Raw genomic sequence first — 26,402 nt, forward strand, 5'->3', positions numbered from 1 at the left:
ATGTTGCAATTGTTTTAATCTAGCTAGAAAAGAAAGCGGACGAGCTTTTTCCATTCATCATTCTGGTAAATCAGATACATGACTTTGGGGATAGGAGATGTTTATCGCATGTTGCAACTGTACTTGTCTGGAGGACATGCAATAATCTAAACCATCTTAGCGAGAACATCGAACCACTCACGGTCTCTTACGCTGGATCGGCTCCAACTGAAAACAGTTTAAGGTGAGTCAGACTCCATGAGCATGCCCCACATTCACTGGCCTGTGAATGTTTCTCAATGTAAAACATCTCGCTATCTACGCTCGGTAGTGTTGAATCATGGCAACCTGTCAAAACAAAAACACTCCGGCTTCCATAGAATGATGCATTTCGAAGGGAAACAGGATGAGGGGGAAAACAGCTAAATAAGACCAGGAACTTGTTGACTTGCCTAATTTTAGAAGTTCCCATGAGACGCTCCATCAGCACTCAGAAGCGCATGTTCGTTTTATCGGTGCTAAAGACCACGGCAAGCTTTGAGATTCACAAAACTGTTGAACATGAAAGAAGACCTTAAAAAGACCCTAAAGTGCTGTTGTACTCGGTTGACAGTCTCCAGTGGGAAGAACTATTTGCATGGGTAGCGCTGCCAAAGATCAGGTCATGCTGCTCTGCTGTGAGAAATAGAAGCTGAGGCAGACTTCATGTAAACCAGATGTCACTTCACTGAAGAACTACGCTCCGCTCTTACACGGTTCCTTCTAGCACAGTAAAAAGACTTACTGCAGACAAGCTTGGGAGTTTTTGCGACAATGTATACAGCACTATAAAAGAACAACGCGGGCCTAGTGACAAGAAGCTCATTCACTTGAATACGAGTGTTCTGTTATTCAACAAAACAGAACATATGCCGTTTTCATTGTTCTTTTCCTGCTTCGTTAGTAAATGTTGTTTCAACAGCAATTTCTCACTAAAACATTTAATATTTAAATCCAAGTCTAAATTTAAGCACTGCACAAGAGCACGGATAAATGCAAACGGACCAAAAATGGGAATTTAAATAAAACAATTTAAAAGCAACCCAATAAAAGTTGAACGTGGCTGTATTTTAGTGAGATATATTAGAGCACTTTGCCTTGAGTTCTAAACATCGTTAAGCTTGTTACTGCAACAGATTCTCTGAAACGCTCTGCAACAGGCAAACAGGCCAAAGGGAAGCAAAGATACACAAGTAATACTGTTGTGTCTGGCAAGACTACCGCTTTAAGACTTTTTGGTCTGTGCACTGTGGCTGTTTGAGATAAATCAAAGCATATATCACTGCCTACAGATTCCAGGCTTTATTGCACTGATTTGGTTTTCAAATCTGACTCAATGTGGATTTCAGGTGTCTTTTTGCATGAATTCCAGCTGAATGTGGCAAAAACAAAGTCTGCCTTTTGCTGCCTGTCAGTTTCATTGGCCAAATAATAGAAAGAGCAGTGCTCTAAAAGACACAGCTGAACTGCTTTATAGGAGGAGCTTTATAAACTCCAGATTCCTGAGAGGTTAGGTAACTGTTACAAAGAGAGCTCCCCTTTGGGCTGGCCAACACAAACATCTACAAATTTGGTGTTTTGGTTTCTCAATATTGTAGTATGGCCACAGTTTGGTTTTAAAAACCATGCATTAATTATAAAGAGGTGTTTGTTGATTTCTCTCTGATCGTAGATGCCTTAGGTTCGCATTCCTAATCTGTGCACAGCTACTTCAAAAAAACAAGCACTTTCACAACACCTTGGTATTTCCTGGCATGCTAGAAGTGTGTGAGATGAATGCCACTTTAATTTACCCTGAACATTTAACACATCTTGACTACAGGTTGCACTTTTCAGTGCCATTTACTGAATCTCAGAAGCATCCGTGTCAGCTTAACCAGAGGTCCCTGGCTCTATTTTCTGAAGAAAGAAAGAAATGCATAGCAATGAAATCCAAAATATTAAACGTCATGGATGAATATTTACTGAGTAATCCACTATTTTGTAGAGGGGGGTCAAAATGGCAGTTTTCACCTGAGATTCAGAGTAAATTACAGGAAAGATGGCAGCGTCATAATGTTATTTTTACATGGAGATTGATAGCTCTATTAGTAAAATCTGTTGACTCTGTTGACCATTTTTGTTGCATTATGTGCCAATGGTTACCATTTAAAAATGGGCCAACAGCACTTTTAATTTTTAAGTTTGCATGCCTTTAACTCAAGAAGTAAAATAAAATAAGTATCAGCTGTATACAAAGTGGTTTTTGACCACTGAAAATGGGCAATATTCAACAATCTGGACATGGAGCCTCATTGAGATCCCCATATCTCTGGGATTAAATGATGTAGGGCCTTGAGAATTAAGATTCCAAAAGAAAAGTTTATATACAACTATAGTCTAAAATCACATTGCGATATCTTCTTGAGGTATAGCCACGCAAACTATGGAATAAGAATAATTATGGCACTCAGACTGGTATGTTCAAATGCAGTTGTCTTGACAGAAGGAAACAAGATGCATCTCTAGTTTCAACATTACTTGTTCTTCAGACATTCCTCTTTAAAAGAAAAGAAGTCTCATGTTTTTGCAAACTGGTTTACTCAGTAAATATTCATCCATGATATTTAATATTTTGGCTTTTATCACTATACATGTGTATCTTTCTTCAGAAAACATACGAGCAAAATCAAACATTTGAGCCGGGGACGTTTTTGAAATTTGGATGATTTGACACGGAATGACCCATAAGTATCACCTGTATACAAAGTGACCAAATTTGGTTTTTGACCACTAAAAAAGGGCAATATTCAACAATCTGGACATTGAGCCTCATTGAGATCCCAATATCTCTGGGATTGAATGATGTAGGGCCTTGAGAATTAAGATTCCAAAAGAAAAGTTTATTAACAACTATAGTCTAAAATCATATTGCAATATCTTCTTGAGGTATAGCCATGCAAACTATGGAATAAGAATATTTATGGCACTCAGACTGGTATGTTCAATGCAGTTGTCTTGGCAGAAGGAAACGAGACGACCTCCAACCTCCATTTGATCTGCTAAGAATGTCGCAACCTTCAAGAAACAGCATCATCCACTAATCACTTCTCTTTATTCATCCATTTTGCACATTTGTAGTTTCAACATTAATTGTTCTTCAGACATTCCTCTTTAAAAGAAAAGAAGTCTCATATTTTTGCAAACTGACCCATATTTGGTTTTTGACCACTGAACGTGTACATTTTGGAACCATATTAAAATTTCAATATCTCTGGAACCAAACCATATAGGGCTTTAAAAATAAAGATGCCAAAAGAAAAGTTTGTTAAGACCCAATATCTAAAAAGGCATTAAGATATCTTTAACACTTATTGAGTTACAGGCATGCAAACTTTGGAGAAAAAAATGTGAAAAGTGCTGTTGGCATATAATGCAACAAAGCCTGCTAAAGTCAACAGATTTTACTAACAGACCTACCAATCTCTGTGCAAAAAAAAAAAATAACATTATGATGTTGCCATCTTTCTGAAGTCATTCTGTAACTTAACTCTGAATTTCAGGTGAAAATTGCCATTTTGACCTCCCTCTACAAAAATAGTGGATTACTCAGTAAATATTCATCCATGACATTTAATATTTTGGCTTTTATCACTATACAAGTCTATCTTTCTTCAGATTAGCAAAATCTAAAATTTGAGCCAGGGACATTTTTGAAATTTGGTTGATTTTTCACGGAATGACCCTAATGCATTTTTTCAATCAGTTGACAATGACAGCAACCATGCACTTTACTGTATTGAATTGTTGTTGTTCTTCTAAGCTTCCCCAGTGGTATTTAGCGTAAAGTTCAGTGGTTTGAGGATAACGCATTTATTAAAGTCAGGATCAGCAGCTAAACCACTGTATGAGTTCAATAACTTCAGTTGTCTTTAGGGTTAGTATTTTATATTTGTATTGGATTCTGCAGTAGAGGAAAGCGGACATTCCACAAAGACTTCCCTGCTGTCTGCCGCTGAAACCCTGCGGCTGGCAAGAGCTCACGCCAGATCATCTGTCTTCATCCTACCAGCGCTGTCTGCTGCCTTCGACAAGCCGAACCACTAGATCCTCCTGTCCACGCTCTCTGCGCGTCTGATCTTCAATCAACCAAACACAGTCCATGTCGCACCCTTCTTGGTTTCACTCCACTGGTTATCTTCAGCCGACTGTATTAAATTTAAGGCTTTGACGTCAACCTGTCACTGGAACGGCGCACTCCTATCACAACACACTCCTACAGGTCTATGTTTCTTCCCATCCTCACATGATCAGTAAGCAAGTGTCACTTGGTGGTTCCATCAAAACAATGTTCAAAGTCGCTTTCCAGAACCTGGACTGTCTCTGTCGCTCTGTGGTCGATCAAATATCCAACCTCCATTTGATCTGCTAAGAATGTCGCAACCTTCAAAAAACAGCATCATCCACTAATCACTTTTCTTTATTTATGCATTTTGCCTCAGCTCTAGTTTTTATGCAAGCACGCCCTTAATACTTCAGGTAGTTCTGGCTCCTGTAAGATAAATTGATTGTGAAGTTCCTCTGGACAAAACACTCGACTAGATATCAATGCAGTCATTCCAGCCATACTGAAATAAGAGTTATGAGAATGTGATTCACAAATAACCATAAAGTACCAATCTCAATACTAAAACTTGGATTCATGCTTTGTTATCATTACACATCTAACCAGGCATGACATACAATATTTCTACCGCCAAGACTTTATGATCATCAAATGCAAGTTGTTAACTTTAAAGAGATAAAATACCTGCTGTTTGAACTGTCCTGACTTATGCACTTGTTGAATCAACTTAAAATGACTGTGAATGTTTAAATGAGGTTATAATATTCAGACAGCATATGAAATGTTTGCATGTCTGAATGTGGAAATTCATTTGTCACACTTTCATTTAAAATGAAGGCATACAGTTGATTAAATGTGGTGAAAACCTTGAAAGAAAGTGTCAGCATAAAATATTTTAGAAATATCCATAACTATCATGATGATGGGAAAGAATGAAAAAACGCATACTCGAGAAAAGACAGAACAACCTGGATGGCCTGACCAAACAAGCCTCATGATTTATCATTTGCTTGGACATTTGCAAACTTCTATTTAGAATTTGTTCAATAGCTATGAGAGAGAGGCGCCAAACAGCATCCATGTCAAGAACTCTTCACATAGACCGTATTTTAATACGCTAATCTTACCTCAGATTTACAGATATTGTGCGAAACAGCATCCGACTGAGGCAGCTTTCTTTGAAGCCACTTTCTCGGTGAGAAGATGTTGCTGGAGCCAGTGAGATTGAGCGATAAATCCCTGGACGCGCTGCGTTTGCCGCTTCTGTAGTCGAAATGAAGATTGGAGATCGACGAAGCGTCTGAAGCTGTCGACAAACTCGACGAAGACAGACGTTTTTTGAACCTGGAGTCCGCAGCGAGGCTTTCTGGAGCGTTCTGGCTGTTAGTAAATCCAGCTGTGGAGCTCGAGCTCCAACAGAATGACCGATGACCGTTGGCGTCTCCAGGCGCCCCGCAGTTTCTGATCAGCGCAGAATCCAAACTGCGAGTCTGGTGCAGTTTCCTCTTTGCGAGGGTTTTAGAGCCCGATGAGGAACATGAGAAGACGCTGTTTAGCAACCCTTGTGCGGACATCCCTGCGATATGATACACAGACTGACGCCCCAAAAACAAACCCCATGTGAACGCGGCTGACTGAGCGGCTGACGTCTGTCTTTCATTCACAGGTTGATGAAAACTGCGAAAGTATATTTTAAAGACGGAATAAATAAATCATATTCTCTCATCCATCTCTGCTGTATTTGTCAGCAGATAAACTGGGATGTTTCCACTATTCAAGCCAAAAAGCGCGTCAGTTAAGTTTCTCAACTACATCTCTGTGAAGGTTCCCGCCCTCTTTCAGCAGCCTTCCTCCCCCTGCCTCACGACCGAAGATTGGGTCTGAGAAACTGAGGTAAACCTTGACGGTTCTCGTTGATTGACGTTTTAATTACGTAATAACTTTCATGGGATTTTAAAAGAATTACATATTTTTTCCACAGAAAAATTTAAGGGGCGAAAACGGTTCAAGTTCGTTTCACACAATTCAAATTTTCTTTTGGCGCGTCCAGCTCAGTTCGCCAACCGTCAACTATCCTGTAGACTTTTAAAACTCATGTTTGAAAAATATGCGCGGTATTTAAATATATGAATAATTTATTTGCAAAAACAGATAAATCCATTTTTATTTAGTTTCAGAAATCATGTTTTTTGTGCATTCCAAGTAATATTAATCAAACTGCTGGGCTGTTTTGATTAAGTAATGATAACTTGAACAAATACATGTAACTTACAAAATTAAAGTTTATTAAAAGTAGGGTAATTCCATGCAAATGTCAACCTTACCATGAAAAAAATAAAGTTTTTACCAAAGGTTTTTTACTATACTGATAGCACAGATTTCAACATTTGGTGGTTCAAATACCCATGTGAGGTCTCTCTTAACGTTTTTTCTTTTTAGTGCATAATTTTCCATAGTCTGGTAAGTGTTATTTTCAGGCTTGTAACATCCATAACAGTACATATTTCTCATAAATAGACACATCAAATATAAATAAAATAACAACTATATGTTCTGTGGAGAGCCATCGATTCTCTATTTGTTGGGTATTATTGCGTCTAGTTTGTGCATTTTAATTCGCAGAAATCCTACAAAGTTTGTAGTCTCTCAAAAATGGTGTCCGTTTTTGTCACATTACGCATGATTATTTCCCTTTTTTAACATAGAAAACTCATGCATAGACTGATATTTTTCTGATGTTTAGACTAATTCAACAAGAACATACAGAAACTTTTTTTTTTGTTTGTTTTGTTTTTGTTTTTTGTTTTTTTTACACGCAATACACGGAGCTTTTCCCCTTACACGCTGCTTTTGCAAGATTCCGTGAAAAAAATCCAGCTTTTATTTTCCTTTCACAGGTTCAACAAGTTCGTCACAATTATCCATCCTCGACGAGTTTTAGTCATCTTTGACGAAACTCCTCTCAGCTACACTCTCTCAGCTCCACAAAGAGCCATTCAGTCAAAGGTTCTTTAAAGAACCATCTCTTGCTTACCTTTTTATAATCTGAAGAACCTTTTCAGGTTCTTCAGATGTTAAAGGATCTTTATAGAACCATTTAAACAAAAAAGGTTCTTCTATGACATCGCGAAGAACCTTTATTTTTAAGAGTGTAGCCAAGGTTGCCTGGTTTTCACAACAAAACCCGCCCAGTTGCTACTCAAAACTAGCCCAAAGGTAGCCTAATCCCGTTTCAAAGGGGGTCCTCTGGTAAAAATCGCGTTCTGGGGTGTACAATACACGTTTTTGGCGGGGTTCCACTGGTAAAATTTGCATTCCAAGGGCTAAATATTACCTTACTGTGGTCGCTTCAACCCGCGGACGTGAAAAACAACCTGCAGCAACAGTATGAAAGTAGCCCAATTCCGCGGGAAAACCGCGGATTTGGCAACACTGCAGCTAGTGACTGGCAGCATTGTCACTTGACCTGAACACAGCGCACCGATTCGCTAAAATGGACTTAATGGCTTCTGTTCACAAACAACATCGGCGCTTGTCGGCTTCTGCAGTGAAAGGTAAAATCGCAATGCCTTGAAAATTGACAATACCGGCTTTTTTAGCAAAACGTGTTTAGAGTTCAGATCGCGCTACATGTGGAGAATAACGCACAACACTCAGTTCATTTTTTGAAAGTGGCGTTTATTGGTTTTTGCAAATGAACTCTTCATATATTGAAATTACACATAATTACAGCGTTTTGTTACAAGTTTTGTTTTATCAGTTAATAAATCCCTTTGTAAATTTATCATCATGATTATATTACATGTTGGGTAATAACTTTGCCATTATTGCATATATGTTGGGGGGAGTGTGTTTTTTCAGTGTAAACAATCAAAACATTACACTATTTACACATTTATGAGCACTTAACCCAACCCCTACCTCTAAACCTAACCATTTGTCAAAATAAAACACAGTATGTAACAGGCAGAACAACTACAGTCACGCTTTATTTCAAAAGTATTAATATCCCAAGTCTTCCGAGGCAAAACGATTGATTTCTGAGGAGAATAAACGTGATCGTCGTCTCTATCCGCCATAAAGCTCCTCCTGTGTACAGTCTGCCCACAAATTTTAAAATTGCCGCCAGAAGAGGCGCGCTTTGGTTGTGAAATGTCATTGGCTCTTGTGTGTCTCGTGACCGATTGCGTCATGCTAAACAGGTTCGGGAGTATTTTTTGAATGTGCGGGAGCCAGATTTAATCCTCAGCGATTAAAACCTTATGATTTACTCATGCATAAAGATATCGGAGTATGGGGTTAGAATCGTTGCATAATTCCAAATAAATACATTATGATCCACAAATAAATGTAAAGCGATTGACAAAAACAAAGCATATTCACAAAATAAATAGAATGAGATCCACAAATAAATCTTAGAGTTCCACAAACATGAATTATATTCACAAGTAAAAAAATTAGAATTGCAAATAAAAAACATACTCACAAATATTTTTTTTATTTTACAAACACAACTTTGCCCGGCATTTATATGTGAATCGCGTACTGTGCATTTGTAGATCGCTGCGCGTATTTGTGGATTGCTTTCTGTGCATTTGTGGATCGCAGCGCATATTTGTGGATTGCTCTCTGTGCATTTGTAAATCGCTGCGCGTATTTGTGGATTTTGAAACATTTCAAGCGTCAAGACGCACACTGATCCACAAATGCATGGACTCCACCCACCTTCTACTTAAGCCAATCAGATACCGGCCACGTGGGGCTGACCAATCGTTGCATGTTCTCGCTCCAACCAATCACGTTTTGCCTTACAATCAGTGCAGGACCAGCCGTAATTCAGGACAATTAACCAGTCTCTTCAAAATGGACGACTAGGACAGTGGTGCCCATCACAGCATTATTGTAATAATATCTAAAATAAAACAAGTAATGTTATGTGTAATGTAATCAGTGTTTCATGTATCACTGAGTCGATGCGTGTTTTCACCGTGAGTGTGTTTAGCAAACTGATATTCTACGGTGACCGGGAGGGGAGGTCTTCGGTTCACTTAGTTTTGGCGTGGCCACGACATATAAACTCGTGAGAACGTGATAATATAACACAGCCACGAGATATTAATTTGTGGGAACGTGATATTACATCGTGGCCACGAGAACGTTTTGTCGAGGTAACGACATACTTATGCCACGACTTCTTATGTTGAGGGAACGACATATTTTTCTTGTGGACACGAGTTTATTGCATAAACAAACCTGCGTGACTGTAGCAACCCGGGATTATCAGAGATGGATTCATTATTATTTTATTTTGAATTAATAAATTATTATATTAATTATTGATTATTTCATAATTTATTTTATTGTTTTATAATATAAATTATTATATTGCACGCAATGTAAACAGCATTCATATTAAGTTTATAATGAATAAACGTTACCTAAAGTAGTCTAAATAACATAGGCATACAAGAAAACATTTTTACCCATCCCTCAATCGTCTTCAAAATATTTGTATATTATTATTAGGCCATTATTATCACCATCATCTTCATCAACATCATTATTATTAGCCTATTATTATATTTTTATATTTTCCCTTCATTTCGATCTTACATAACGTTCTTGTTATTAATAAGAAGAAGAAGAAGAAGAAGAATATACAAATATTAAATTAAATGTTTCATGTTAGTAAAAATGTTTTAAACAACTCTGATAATCCCAGGTTGCTATGGTCACGAAGGTTTGTTTATGCATGAGAAAAATATGCCGTTCCCTCATCATAATAAGACGTGGCCACGAGAAATGGATGTCGTTCCCTCAACATAGCATCTCGAGGCCACGACATCGTTACCTCGACAAAACGATCTCGTGGCCACGACATAATATGACGTTCCCACAAATTAATATCTCGTGGCTGTGTTATATTATCACGTTCTCACGAGTTTATATATCGTGGCCACGCCAAAACTAAGTGAACCGAAGACCTCCCCTCCCGGTCACCGTAGAATATCAGTTTGCTAAACACACTCACGGTGAAAACACGCATCGACTCAGTGATACATGAAACACTGATTACATTACACATAACATTACTTGTTTTATTTTAGATATTATTACAATAATGCTGTGATGAGCACCACTGTCCTAGTCGTCCATTTTGAAGAGGTTAATTGTCCTGAATTACGGCTGGTCCTGCACTGATTGTAAGGCAAAACGTGATTGGTTGGAGCGAGAACATGCAACGATTGGTCAGCCCCACGTGGCCGGTATCTGATTGGCTTAAGTAGAAGGTGGGTGGAGTCCATGCATTTGTGGATCAGTGTGCGTCTTGACGCTTGAAATGTTTCAAAATCCACAAATATGCGCTGCGATCCACAAATGCACAGAAAACAATCCACAAATACGCGCAGCGATCTACAAATGCACAGTACGCGATTCACATATAAATGCCGGGCAAAGTTGTGTTTGTAAAATAGAAAAAAATATTTGTGAGTATGTTTTTTATTTGCAATTCTAATTTTTTTACTTGTGAATATAATTCATGTTTGTGGAACTCTAAGATTTATTTGTGGATCTCATTCTATTTATTTTGTGAATATGCTTTGTTTTTGTCAATCGCTTTACATTTATTTGTGGATCATAATGTATTTATTTGGAATTATGCAACGATTCTAACCCCATATCGGAGGACTTGGAATGCAACGCATTTGCAGTTAGGTGCTCCAAAATATCTATGAAAGTATAAATTAATATAAAATGATTTCTATTTTTGCAATTGCATGCAAACCATTAAATGCGACGCATAATGCAAACAACTAAAACTTCCGCATAGAAGAATGGTCGTGACTGATCGTGACTATATATATATATATATATATATATATTTATAAGATAATAAATTAATAACACATTTTTATACATTTGTAAAAATATACTAAACAATCTGGGACTACACTTTTCATAATTCTCATAGCTACCCAAAACTTGCAGAAAGTCAAACCGCATGAAGAACATTAGTTATGTTTTATATTTGGTTGTTGTGCAAGACTGGAGGTGTCTGGTCTTTTTACCCTGAAGAGCCAAATTCAAACTTTATTAAGAAAATAAATGTTGCATTACATCGAGCTAATTTATATTAAAATGTAGGTTTATTTTATGAATTTTACATGCACTCTTAACGTGTAAATATAAAAGAAAATGTTAAAACAAAAACATAAACATGCCTCAGCGGCATGTTTTCTTGGCTGTTGAATGGCTTAAGTAATTCTTCCTGTCATTCCAATTGAACGTCTAACTCGTGAATGGAAAGGAAGCCAATTCTTCTGAATTGTTTCCAGCCTGCGACTCGCCAACAGAGTAACGCTGAATGCTTTGTAAGTTCACCACAACAACACAATGGTCTCCACAGAGAATTCCGTTAGATATTATAAAGAAAATATAAGCTTTGGTCAGAGTTCTTCACTTCCACACCCAAACGCTGCTTCATTTATACTCACAGCATGACAGCAATCAGTCCCCAAGGGTTGTGCATCGAGTTATAGATTTCACAAAGAAAAAAAAACATGTTTCCCTTTCAGAATAGAACAATCCATCTTAATTCGAATACCATAACACTGCATGACTTGGTAAAGTCTTAGATCAGTATTCACAGTTGGGAAATAGGATGGATGTGGCTGCTGGGGAAGACAAAGAAGAAGAAAATAGAGGTTGAAAACTCCATAGAATAATAAAAGCCATCAAACCCCCCCAAAGAGACAAGACCTTGCGTTAGATCTGCAACATATTATTCTAGAGTTTACATGATATCCCCCGAGCTTCCCGACATGGGGTTATTATCTCATTTTAGCACAGGAAAAAGGATCTCCAAAGACCTCTTTTAAGGTCTGTGAACGTAAACAAATAAGGGTGTAACCAAAAGCATGTCAGAAGGTCTCCATGCAGTAATAATGGATGGATGCATAAGAAACAGCAGTGTTCATAATTGAAATGAGTCTTTTATATACAAATGTAATACTTGGATGGATACAACAGAGTTAAAATTGGAACTCAGTTATTGCTTGTTAAAGCAGCATTGAATAGTCATGCAATGTTCAGACAGACAATCTGAGGTACATGTGCTTTCAAACACTTGTTCAAAAATCTGAAAGCAAAAACAAAATTATCTGACTTTGTGAAGTTATGCTACATAAATCATATCTGCATGAAACAAAATCAACAGGTGGGTTGAATTAGATCATTTAGCTTTTCATTAAAAGTTACCAGTGTAAAATCTACAACAGTGTTTTTGTGCCATGTTAAAAAATAAATGTAATAAATAAATAATTATAATAATAATAATAAATAATTTCAACAAAGTCAAAATGTTTTGAGAATAAAGTCAAAACTTTATTCTCAAAACATTTAGACTTTATTATCGTAATTTTGACTCTATTCTCAAAACAATTTTACTTTATTCTTGAAATGTTTTGATTTCATTCTTATAATTTTGACATTATTCTCGAAATATTTCTACTTTATTCTCATAATTTCGACTTTATTCTTAAAACATTTCGATTTATTCTCGTAATTTCGACATAATTCTCAAAATATTTAGACTTTATTCTTGTAATTTCGACTTTATTCTCAAAACATTTTGACTTTATTCTTGAAACATTTCGATTTTATTCTCGTAATTTCGACTTTATTCTCAAAACATTTTGACTATTTTCAAAACTTTTTAATTTTATTCTCGTAATTTCAACATTTTTGTCAAAACATTTAGACTTTATTCACGTAATTTTAACTTTATTCTTGAAATATTTAAACTTTTTTCTTGTAATTTCAACATTATTCTCAAAATATTTCAACTTTATTCTGGTAAGTTTGACTTTATTTTCAAAACATTTAAACTTTATTCTCGTAATTTCGACTTTATTCTCGAAACATTTCAACTTTATTCTTGAAACATTTCAATTTTATTCTCATAATTTTGACATTATTCTCAAAACATTTCGACTTTATTCTCAAAACTTTTTGATTTTATTCTCAAAATTTCAACATTATTCTCAAAATATTTCAACTTTTTTCTTGACACATTTCAACTATTCTCATAATTTCAGCTTTATTCTCAAAATATTTCAACTTTATTCTCGTAATTTCGACTTTATTCTTGAAACATTTTTATTTTATTCTCAGATTTTTGACATTATTTTCTAAACATTTCAATTTTATTTTTGTAATTTAGACTTTATTCTCGAAACATTTTGACTTTATTCTCATAATTTCAATTTAATTCTCAAAACATTTTGACTTTTTCCTGAAACATTTAGATTCGACATTATTCTCTAAATATTTCAACTTTTTTCTTGAAACATTTCGACTTTATTCTCATAATTTCAGCTTTGTTCTTGAAATATTTCAACTTTATTCTCGTAATTTCGACATTACTCTCGAAACATTTCAACTTTATTCTTGAAACATTTCAGTTTTATTCTCAAAACTTTTTGATTTTACTCTCATAAATTTCAACATTTTTCTCAAAACATTTAGACTTTATTCACGTTATTTTAACTTTATTCTCGAAACATTTTGACTTTATTCTCAAAATTTCGACATTTCTCTAAATATTTCGACTTTATTCTCGTAAGTTTGACTTTATTTTCAAAACATTTCAACTTTATTCTCAAAACATTTTGACTTTTTCCTGAAACATTTAATTTTATTCTTGTAATTTCTACATTATTCTCTAAATATTTCAACTTTTTTTTTTTAAACGTTTTGACTTTATTCTCATAATTTCAGCTTTGTTCTTGAAATATTTCAACTTTATTCTCGTAATTTCAACATTTTTCTCAAAACATTTAGACTTTATTCACGTTATTTTAACTTTATTCTCAAAACATTTAGACTTTATTCTCAAAATTTCAACATTTCTCTAAATATTTTGACTTTATTCTCAAAACATTTTGACTTTATTCTCGAAACATTTCAATTTTATTTTCAAAACTTTTTGATTTTATTTCCATAATTTCAATATTTTTCTCAAACATTTAGACTTTATTCACACAAGTTTGACTTTATTTTCAAAACATTTCAGTTTAATTCTCAAAACATTTTGACTTTTTCCTGAAACTTTTAGATTTTATTCTTGTAATTTCGACATTATTCTCTAAATATTTCGACTTTTTTCTTGAAACATTTCGACTTTATTCCCATAGTTTCAGCTTTATTCTTGAAATATTTTGACTTAATTCTCTAAATATTGCGACTTTAATCTTAAAATTTCAACATTATTCTTGAAACATTACAACTTTATTCTCAGATTTCTACTTTTTTCTCATAATTTCGACTTTATTCTCAAAATATTTCAACTTTATTCTAATAATTTCTTTGAGTCTTTAATTTCATAATTTTAGATTTTTAAACAGTTTTAATGTCGCACTAAAAGTCATCGTTAAAATCTGCATTAAAATTAAGAATGTAATGATGAAGTTTGATCACATATATCACACAGATTCAGTTTCTGGAGCATATGCAACCAAAGCAATTTTTGAACGTCGGCTTGATGGAGTCTTGCCTTAAGTCCCCGAGTTTTAAAGGTTATAAATGACATTTGTACCTAAAGTACTTTAAGAGCTGCAAAGCATTAAGGGATATTACAAAAAAATAACACATTTAAGTGTCTACAATTACTGTGTGCTGACTTTGTTAAGCCAACCTAATTAAAATGACAAGTCGAGATGAAGAAACAGCAACCTGAGACTGACACACCCTTTCATGTCGTTATATTTTTCAGTCGATTTATTGTCTTCACGTCTGAACATTTCTGGACTCTTGCTCAACTGACTGACTGATTGCACAATAACTGCAAGCTGTTGAGTTTGAATGCATTCAGACTCTTAAGACATCAGTGTTGGCAGGACATTATCACAGCGACACGATAAACATTGAGGTTCGTGCCTGGATGCTGGGGAAATGAGACTGACGTGACGCATTTTTGCTTTTGTTTTAGAAATCAACCAATTGGCATAGACACAAAAATGCACTGCTGTCTATTCGGTGAGAAAAAATGCATTATATTGGAAGTTATTAGTCTAATAGTGCTGTTGGGTCTTGGCCAATAAACGCGTCTCATGTCTGTTATAATTGGTCACAGACCGCAGGGACAAACAATGATGGAAGCAAATGATGAAACATGAAATGAACCGCATGTTTAGAAAGACAAGTACATGTGTTTGCAAATCAGTTTTGTATGTTGGTGTGTTTTGCATTTGAGTTCTCTTGCGTAACTTCTTCTTCTTGAAAATTATACAGTATAATGTCTAAAAAAACATCATAATTCCATAACAGTTATTCATTTAAATTAGAAATGTAATTAAACCTTCTACCATCAGTTGGACCGATGTAAGACATTAAATTAAATAATAATAAATTAATTAAATAACTCCAGCGAAATAAAATAAATTAAACATATAAGACCTTAGGAAATGTTAATTTAAGTTTCACTTACTATAAAACATTATTTTGACCTAATCCAACTAAAGTAAGATGATCCAATGAAACCGATCTGATATGAATTAAATAAATTAAATTGTGGTAAAAAAAAAAAATAATAATAAATAATAAAATTAGAACGTTAGGACAATGTAAGAAATTTAACTAAACATTCTACCTTCGGTTGCGGCGTAGACATTAAATTAAATAATAGTAATTAAATTAAGTAACTCCGGCAAAATGATATAAATTAAACATATAAGACCTTAGGAAATGTTAATTTAAGTTTCACTTACTATAAAACATTATTTTGACCTAATCCAACTAAAGTAAGATGATCCTATGAAACCGATCTGATATGAATTAAATAAATTAAATTGTGGTAAAAAAAATAAATAAATAAAATAAAATTAGAACGTTAGGACAATGTAAGAAATTTAACTAAACATTCTACCTTCGGTTGCGGCGTAGACATTAAATGAAATAATAGTAAATAAATTAAGTAACTCCGGCAAAATGATATAAATTAAACATATAAGACCTTAGGAAATGAATTCAATTAAGATAACATAATAAGATTTTTTTGACAACCTAATTAAGTAAAACATTAATTTGACCTAATCCAACTTAAGTAAGATGATCTAATAAAATTGATCTGATTTAAATTAAATAAATATAAATTAAAATAAAATATATAAATAAATTTTTTTAACTTTATTCTCAAATTTCTTCTTTATTCTCATAATTTCAACTTTTTTTCTTGAAATATTTCGACTTTATTCTCAAATTTCTACTTTATTCTCATAATTTCAACCTAATTCTTGAAATATTTTGACTTTATTCTCATAATTTCAACTTTATTCTTGAAATATTTTGACTTTATTCTCATAATTTTGACTTTATTCTCATAATTTTAACTTTATTCTCATAATTTCAACTTTATTCTTGAAATATTTTGACTTTATTCTCATAAATTCATCTAATTTCTCATAATTTCAACTTTATTCTCAAAATTTTTAGACTTTATTCTCATAATTTCGTCTAATTTCTCATAATTTCAACTTTATTCTCGAAACATTTAGATTTTATTCTCATAATTTCAAATTTATTCTGAAAATATTTCGACTTTATTCTGATAATTTCAGTTTTATTCTTAAAATATTTTGACTTTATTCTCATAATTTTACCTTTATTCTCGAAATATTCTGACTTTATTCTCGTAATTTAAAGTTTATTCTCAAAATATTTTGACTTTATTCTCGAAATATTCCGACTTTATTCCTCTAATTTTAAATTTATTCTTAAAATATTTTGAGTTTGTTCTCGTAATTTTGACTTTATTCTCATAATTTTAAATTTACTCTCAAAATATTTTGACTTTATTCTTGTAATTTAGACTTTATTTTCATAATTTAAAATTTATTCTCAAAATATTTCAACTTTATTCTCATAATTTTAACTTTATTTTCGTAATTTTAAATTTATTCTCAAAATACTTAAAATGTATTCTCTGAATTTTGACTTTATTCTTATAATCTGGTAATTTTAGATTTTTTTTTTTTATTTCAACTTGCCACTAAAATGCCGTCGTAAAAATCTGCATTGAACTTAAGAATGTAAAGATGAAGTTTGATCACATAGATCATTTGTTTTGATATTTTTATTACTTTTAATGTCTATACAAGTTGCTTTAGTGACTATCTTGTATTAATATTATTTTTATTATTATAATTGTTTTTAGATTTTATGTTTATACTTATTTTTTATTATTTTATTTTCATTTAATTTTCATTTAATTTCAAGAACCTTTTTTTTTGTAATGATTTTAGCACAGTCCTATTTAACGATAATAACACTGGTTGAGAACTATAGTGTCCTAGATGAAGATCCCACAATGAAATAGCATATGAGTAAATAATTCGCTCAATTTTGACTCTTCAAAAAAGAGATGAATAATTGATGGTTTTGTGTGGGTGGTGTGGTTTTTTTGGGTGTGTTTATGTGGGTAGTTAGAATGAGTGAGTGTTTCTGAGCTCTCATAAAGACGCCAGTGAAGAGCAGAGTGTGTGTTCCAGTGGTTTTAACAGTTCTGTGATTTATAAGGCCACCAGTGGATGACACACACACACACACACACACAGCAGTAAACGCAGCGTCAGCTCCTTCCCCTCACTGACACACCTGAGAACCAACCCGCATCGGTGACGCCAGCATAAAACTAATGACTAACCCCGTCAATGTGTGTCACCGTGAGCCTTTGTTCACATGACGTTACTCACTCTGCATCAGTGTCCTGAGGAGCATTGCGGTAATGTGGCATGAGTGTTGAATTCTGGGAATAAAGCGCAGTTCCAGTGTTGTGCACTAGTGTGCGCTGTTGCACTGTATTTTGAATGTAAAATGTGTCATTTCTGTGCTGCTGCTGCTGTCAAAACAAAAATAATGCAGCAAATCTGACATAATCCCAACACGTCCATGTCATATTTCAACCCATAATAATAATAATAATAATAAAAATTGCCTAAAGAAGATTTGTTGCAGTATTTATTAATCTTTGCTAATGTTAGCTGATAAAAATCCAACTGTTCACTGGTAGCTCAGGTCCATTACATAATATTAACAGACACAGTATTTGATTTTATTAATGTAATGCTGGTTTTAACATTCAGTGAGAATAATAAACGTTTTAGAGGTATTAAAAATGAACTTTGAACATAGAACATTGTTAGTTCATTTAGACTGGAATCTGTTTTTTACTGTAAAGTTTTATTGAAAAGTCTTTAGCTTCTTTATGAGTTCTGTCATAATTTCAATTTAGTATGTCATTATGTCAACTTTTTATGTCAATTTTGATTCATGTCAGTTTATTATACATTATATGAGTTTTTATGTTAAAATTGTGACTTTCTAATGTCTTCATTTTGGCATTTTATATCATAATGTCTTTTTATGTCAGTTTCAACTTATGACATAGTTTATTATACATTAAATTAGTTTTTATGTTAAACTTTTGACTTTGCATGTCATAATTTTGACATTTTATGTCATAATGTTGAGTTTTATGTCATAGTTACTTTGTCAATTTTGTAACTTTGTCATTTTTAAGCTGTGTCATAGTTTATTATACATTATATGAGTTTTTATGTTAAAATGTTGACTTTCTAATGTCATAATTTTTGACATTTATATTTCAACTTATGTCATAGTTTATTATACATTAAATTAGTTTTTTTTTTTGTTAAAATTTTGACTTTTTATGTCATAATTTTGGCATTTTATGTCATAATGTCAAGTTTTATGTCATGGTTCTAACTTTTTATGTCAATTTCGGCTTATGTCAGTTTATTATACATTATATGAGTTTGTATGTTAAAATTTTTACTTTGTATGTCGTAACTTTGATTTTTCATGTCATAGTTTTGGCATTTTATGTCCTAATGTCAACTTTTTATGTCATAGTTATAGTTTTTTATATCAGTTTTGAATATGTCAGTTTATTATACATTATATGATTTTTTATGTTAAACTTTTGACTTCGTATGTCATGATTTTGACTTTTCATGTCATAATTTTGGCATTTTATGTCATAATGTCAACTTTTAATGTCATAGTAATAACGTTTTATGTCAATTTCGACGCATGTCATAGTTTATTGTACATTATATGAGTTTTTATGTTAACAATTCGACTTTGTATGTCATTAATTTTGATTTTTCATGTCATAATTTTGACATTTTGTCATAATGTCAACTTTTTATATCATAGTTATAGTTTTTAATGTCAGTTTTGAATTATGTCAGTATTATACATTATGAGTTTATATGTTTATTTTGACTTTTCATGTCATAATTTTGACATTTTATGTCATAATGTCAACTTTTTATGTCATAATTATAACTTTGTATGTCAGTTTCGACACGTCATAGTTTATTATACATTATATGAGTTTATATGTTAAAGATTTGACTTTGTATGTCATAATTTTGATTTTTCATGTCATAATTTCGACATTTTATGTCATAATTTCAACTTTTTATGTCATAGTTATAGCTTTTTATGTCAATTATACAAGTTTTATGTTAAACTTTTGACTTTGTATGTCATAATTTGTATGTCATAATTGCATGTCAGTTTATTATACATTATATGAGTTTTTATGTTAAAATGTTGACTTTGTTTGTCATAATTTAGATTTTTCATGTCATAATTTTGGCATTTTATCTCATAATGTCAACTCTTTATATCGTAGTTATAGTTTTTTATGTCAGTTTTGAATTATGTCAGTATTATACATTATACAGAGTTTTTATGTCATAATTTTGATTTTTCATGTCATGAGTTTGGCATTTTATGTCATAATGTCAAGTTTTATGTCATAGTTTTTATGTCAATTTCGACTTATGTCATAGTTTATTATACAGTTTTTAATGTTAAAATTTTGACTTTGTATGTCATGATTTTGACTTTTCATGTCATAATTTTTGCATTTTATGTCAAAATGTCAAGTTTCATGTCATGGTTATAGTATTTCATGTCAATTTCGATTTATTTTAGAATTTTGACTTTTCATATCATAATTTAAATTTTGCATGTCATATGACTTCTTATGTCATAGATATGACTTTTTTGTCATTTTTCTGAAAAGTATGTCATGTTTATAATGTCATATATGTTTATATGTGTCATAAATCTTAGTTTGTCATAATTTCTCCTTTTCATGACATGATTATGAGTTTTTATCTAAAGTGTGAGACTCTGAGTCTTTTCAATGTGACATTGTTTTCTTGCCAGTTAGTTTTTCCCCAAAGTCCTCTTACTATAATGCATAATGCAGGCGTTTCTGTCATTCCCATTCATGAGATTCACTCAGAGGGTCAAGGTTTGGCTGGTTAGCATGGGTCAGTTAGCTACCGCTGGCAGGTGTCGTAATACACCATCTGGCCAAAAAGTGCAAATTTCTCCATTGACGTCCATTTAAAAGTCATTGTGTATTCTGTCACAAGCATTTACCTGTGATGGGTTTTTTTTTTATTGTAGTGTTCTGTGTGAAATATAGTGACAGTCATGACTCAGTCTCAAATAAATGGTGCGGAAATGACACGCTTCACTTTTACGGTGGGTTTTCAGTGTCACAAAGCAATTATGAAGAATATGAAACATAACTGGGTCACATTTGCTCAAGAATGGAATATGGGTCAGTGGAGCAAAAATATGAATGATTCATAATTTCATATATTGACTGTCATATTTATGACTTTTTATGTTAATCTTGTTGTTTGTTATTGTGACTGTCATAATTTCTACTTTTCATGTGATAATTGCAACTTTTTGTTAATTTGAACTTGTCATAATTTTGACATTTTGTCATAATTTCAACTTTTAATGTCATAATTTTGATTTTATGTCAGAATTTTCACTTTTCATGCGATTATTTCAACTTTTTAAAATATCTTTTGAGGTCATCAGGGTGTTTAAAGTGCTTGAAGTAATTTACTTTTTGAAATTCAAGGCCTAGAAAAGTCCTGAAGAGGTACTTCAAAAGTGTATTTATCTATAAAAATAACTGTTTAATGTTTTAAATAAGCGCATATCTTTTCACGCATAATTCCGTTTCAGTTAATGTCATGAAACTAGTGTGCTAAGCCAGTAAAAGTACTGACAATGTCTATAAACAAGGCTGAAGACGCGAAAAGAGTCACAGATGAACCGAATCAACTGAGTGAGTCATCTCCGATTGATTCAAAATCGTGACTTCGATCATTAATTTCAAATGATTCACAATCAAAAACCAGATCAAATGAAAAAGTCATTCATTTTAGAATTTCGACATCGCTTGTAATGATTTTAAAAAGCAGGTATGGGTAAAACAGAGCCTTTTGAAACTCTGAATCAGTTAAACCATAGCGTTGCAAAATGATTCACTGTTTCGAAGCGCTCCAATCGAATCACGTATCGCGAAACATTTGATTTAGATCAGGACTTCAAATCGCGAATCATTTGACTCGGTTCGGAACTTCGTGTATGGGAAATCATGTGATTTAGATCACAACTTCAATTCGCGTATTGCGAACCATTTGACTTAAATCGGAACTTGATCGGAGCGGGTACATGAATCATGTCGCAAACTGAATGATTCGCGATCCCCTCTCTGAGTCCTTGATCTAAAATGATGGCTCGCGAATCGTTATTCAGATCGAGGCTTCGAAGCCTTCGCTGATCATTTGATTCAGATCGAAACCTCGGAGCGCGGATTGTGAATCATTTGATTCATTTCGGGACTTATAGCGGTTTCGCAAATATTTTTCTGACTTCTTTTTTTTATTAAACAGTAGAAAACATCAAATCATTGCCTAGAAATTGCCTACAGTGCACTCAAAAAAATAATCTGTTGAATGAACATGATTTAATCGTAGCACCCATTATGCATCTAAACAAATCAAGTAAACTTGGACTGAATTGAATATGTTATTTCAACGCAATACACATTTGTCGATTTAACATGATTTTAATATGTCAGTGTAACTTCTTTTCAACTAACTGAATCAAAATGTTTGTATTGTATTAGTCTAATCAAATTTATTCTTATTCACTCAATGCCAGTAAAGCACTTCGATTCAACCACATTCTGCCTTGTTACATCAACTAGTTATTGTCTTGTTCATGTATGGTTTTAGTAGTTTAATGAATATCTTCTTGTTTCAATTAGATTTGTTTTAGATGACAGCACTAAAAAAACAAGACATTACCCAAAGCTCAGAAATCTTCAGAAAAAGCACAGAAAACATGCAAACAATATACATTTTTTATTTTACCATTCAGCTTTAACATGCACTCATTAAGTTTAAACTGCTTTCTTCAATTTAAGTCTCCTATCCATTTGAGTGTTTGTAACACAGTGTATAAGAAACATTTAACCAACAAAATATTGGCTCTTGATAAAACTGATCCCCAAGCTTGTAGGATGTTAATGCCCTATTGGTCTTAAAACTTCTAAAAATTAAGCCATTTTAACACTACCCTTTTTGGGAATTTGTAAGGTAAACCTTGGCCTGACACAAAAAAAAATTAACATTTGAAAACAAACAAGAGTGCACATGAATTTATAATACAAAACAAACATTGATATCACGTGTAATATTTTGATGATTCTAAATGATCAATGTAGCTATGTTGCTTCACATCTGAAAATAAACAATACTGTGCATCAGTGACTGATCCACTCTCAGAAAAATGTGTGTAACAACTGCTTGACTTTTGTCTTTTTTAAGCTCACTCCAATAGCTTGTTTTTTGAGAAACTGTGCCTTGGATGACAACCTCTGTCCATTTAGAAAGATCTTCTGCAAGAATTCAAAAGTGCACGTGAGCTCTGGTGGGTAGGTCAGGTTCAAACAGTGTATCAGTCCAAATAATAAGTCCACCTTCAATATGGACACCAATGTCCTGTGGGCCATCGTCAGGCAGCGCTCCCTCCTTCAGTATGACATCTACTCCCATTACAGTTTGCTCCCTGGAACTTTGTGACTCAATGTCTGAATCCTGTGTGACAAAATACATGACAGATCACAAACAAAAATTAGCTCAAATATTTATTACAAGAATTGCACACGTATACACTCACTTGCCACTTTGTTAGGTACACCTGTAAAGTAAACTTCAATACACTACAGAAGCTCTGCTGTGAATTCTACATTTACAAGGTTATAGTTTCTCAGTTTTAAGTTAAAATTGTCACAAAGGTGAGAATTCTACTATATGTTTATTATTGAAGTCACAGTGGGTGCCAGAGTGTTATTGCAGTGCATTATATTATAAGATTGTTATAATTTATTTGGCTACCATATTTAAAATGAATGAGTTGGCTAAAACATTAGAACCATCTTAGAATATAATGCACTGCAATAAAACAAAACCATGCAAGTACAGTTTTCTGATGCCGTTTATGTATTTATATATTTATTTTTTGTAGTATGCCTCTTCTGCCTTTCAGTCCATTTTTTAATTTTTAGTAGGGGTTTACACATAGTTTTGTAAATTAGGCCCCAAGAAAGCTCAACAGATATAAATAAAATTAATTGGTTTAGTGCATCAACCAATTCACATAAGAGATTTGTCATGGTGTACCATCAGTTTCCTGTGAATGAACAGTTTGTCCAGCTCAGTTATTTGACGTTTGATGTGATGTAGCAAATAGGAAAAACACGGCACAGTAAAGAATATATGGGTTTTTTAAACTTTTTTTCCATCAACTCACCAAATATGCCTTCACTACTTTTTCAGGGTCTTCATTTCAAGTAGGTCCACAGAAACTTGATGACACAGGTTCTTCTGATATGTATAGTGTCATCCTGTAGAGTGGGGACATGATTAACTAAAACTTCAGTGGCAGCACAGCTTAAGAGTACTGAACATGTTGTGGTCTTGTGTAGAATGTAACGGGTGAAATCTATACACATGGGTTTTAAGTCCTGCCCATGTCTTAAATGTGCCTGGACAATTTCAATTTACACAAACATAATGATTGTAGCTTCCGAAGCAATGGTTTAGTTTATAATGCTTAAGTAATTAGTACCTACAACTCTTTCCTTTGCAACACACTTCCTGCACTGCCACATACATGTCACTGAAAGAGGAAAAAAATGGAAAGTTCAGTAATCAAGGATAGTTAGTTATACATTACTGTATATGAGCATTAAGAAAAACTACTTGCCATGTAATAAAGGTGAGCTTCACACCAGAAGACCATGGGGACAGCTTTATATTGTGATGTATTTCTTTCTTTCTTTTTTTTTTTTTTTTTTTTGTACATAAAAAGGAACATTTCCACTGTGAAGAAAAAAAAAAAAAGTATATAAAAGTTCAAAGTAATTTTCCCCTAATGTGTATTTAAAAACTGGGCCAAAGAAAATTATGATTACTGGGTGCTGTTACTAAATATCAAGACTTTTACTTAATATTTATAACTATATTCCCTGAATAAAACCATGCATACAACAATTTTCAATTGTACTGTATTCAATAAGCTGGGTAGCATTCTGAGACATTTTGAAACTCTATGTTTTAATAAACAGAAATGTCTAGTTATAGAAAGTTGAAAGTAATATTTTGCTGATATACAGTGGTTAACATCTGAAGTGGATCAAAAAAGTTCATCAAACTTGTCGTAAGACAAGAACAGGTTTTGTTTTGGTTTTAGGACAACTTTGATAAAAGGTTTTGATCCACTTAAAATGTTGACTACTGTATACACACGAAGGGCCAGAATAACGTTAGTTCATTTAGCTATTGATAACAACAGTCCCTCCGTTGGCATACTAAGCAAAATCTCAAAAAACAAACAAACAAACAAACAAACAAACAAACAAACAAAAATACTAGCTAGACTTAAAAGAGCGATGAGAAACGGATGCATGCTGTGTTCGACTCTGCATTCACTTTTCCTCCCGTTTTCCCCTCTCATTGTTTGGGTAGACTTCGGGATTAACGTAGGTTATGTAGTTAATAGTTAGGCTTAGTTACCATTGAATTGTGACAGAAAGGTACCAATTGTAGCGCATATATTAACGTTAAGATGAAACTCGTATTGACAAAGATACGGAATTTAACCTAACACATGTGCTTCAAGCCTGAGAGAATAAGCCTGCTTACAAACATCGCCACTGTCTAATAACTTATTTTTAATCTATAATGCTACGTTACTAATTACAAACAGGTACATATTATGTACTTACCCTCAAAATCAAATACGCAGAACGATTAGAAGCAGCAGTTCAAACCGCCGGCGCTTTCACAACTCCACTTCTTCCATCCGCCTGTACCCGCGTGTTTCCGCCGCAGTGCTGAGCATGCGCAGTGACTCACCAGAGAGAGTCGTCGATACGAAGCGCCTCAGTCTCGTTGAATCAACAAGTGCTGATCTAATTCATTTGATTATTACTTAATTTAGTTACAAATAACAAGAATGAATCACTTAACAGAAGGAAACACGTTATATTCTTGTTAATCAGACATAATTGTATTTTGCAAATCAAGCAAGTGGCTGGTTGACTTTTTTGAGTGTGGGTACAGAAAGTATTCAGACCCCCTTAAATTTTTCACTCTTTGTTATATTGCAGCCATTTGCTAAAATCATTTAAGTTCTTTTTTTTTTTTTCCTCATTAATGTACACACAGCACCCCATATTGACAGAAAAACACAGAATTGTTGACATTTTTGCAGATTTATTAAAAAAAGAAAAACTGAAATATCACATGATCCTAAGTATTCAGACCCTTTGCTCAGTATTTAGTAGAAGCACAGTTTTGATCTAATACAGCCATGAGTCTTTTTGGGAAAGATGCAACAAGTTTTTCACACCTGGATTTGGGGATCCTCTGCCATTCCTCCTTGCAGATCCTCTCCAGTTCTGTCAGGTTGGATGGTAAACGTTGGTGGACAGCCATTTTTAGGTCTCTCCAGAGATGCTCAATTGGGTTTAAGTCAGGGCTCTGGCTGGGCCATTCAAGAACAGTCACGGAGTTGTTGTGAAGCCACTCCTTCGTTATTTTAGCTGTGTGCTTAGGGTCATTGTCTTGTTGGAAGGTAAACCTTCGGCCCAGTCTGAGGTCCTGAGCAGTCTGGAGAAGGTTTTCGTCCAGGATATCCCTGTACTTGGCCGCATTCATCTTTCCCTCGATTGAAACCAGTCGTCCTGTCCCTGCAGCTGAAAAACACCCCCACAGCATGATGCTGCCACCACCATGCTTCACTGTTGGGACTGTGTTGGACAGGTGATGAGCAGTGCCTGGTTTTCTCCACACATACCGCT

General features: G+C 33.6%; 1 protein-coding gene and 2 long non-coding RNA genes across 4 annotated transcripts in view; all 3 read right to left on the reverse strand.

Moving 5' to 3' along the window:
* The window catches only part of LOC127170753 (rho GTPase-activating protein 6), a 56,435-nt gene extending 50,452 nt beyond the window's left edge, over nucleotides 1-5,983 (reverse strand). Inside the window, exon 1 of the mRNA XM_051118962.1 lies at nucleotides 5,251-5,983. Coding sequence (XP_050974919.1) covers nucleotides 5,251-5,697 — 447 coding nt within the window. The 5' untranslated portion in view covers nucleotides 5,698-5,983. The remainder of the gene's footprint in view (nucleotides 1-5,250) is intronic.
* Nucleotides 5,984-22,892: 16,909 nt separating this feature from the next.
* Nucleotides 22,893-24,220, reverse strand: LOC127170754 (uncharacterized). Of its 2 annotated transcripts, none has more exons than XR_007828401.1 (3): nucleotides 24,167-24,220; nucleotides 23,849-23,942; nucleotides 22,893-23,133 (listed from the first exon to the last, which is right to left on the reverse strand). It is a non-coding gene; the product is annotated as an uncharacterized LOC127170754 (long non-coding RNA). The 2 variants fall into 2 exon arrangements; XR_007828400.1 differs by having other exon boundaries at nucleotides 24,171-24,218.
* A 145-nt stretch (nucleotides 24,221-24,365) lies between these two features.
* On the reverse strand, nucleotides 24,366-25,573 carry LOC127170755 (uncharacterized). Its single transcript, XR_007828402.1, has 2 exons — nucleotides 25,326-25,573; nucleotides 24,366-24,420 (listed from the first exon to the last, which is right to left on the reverse strand). It is a non-coding gene; the product is annotated as an uncharacterized LOC127170755 (long non-coding RNA).
* Between the last annotated feature and the right edge of the window lie 829 nt (nucleotides 25,574-26,402).

Source organism: Labeo rohita, chromosome 9 (genome assembly GCF_022985175.1).
Source record: "Labeo rohita strain BAU-BD-2019 chromosome 9, IGBB_LRoh.1.0, whole genome shotgun sequence".
NCBI classification, from domain to species: domain Eukaryota; kingdom Metazoa; phylum Chordata; class Actinopteri; order Cypriniformes; family Cyprinidae; genus Labeo; species Labeo rohita.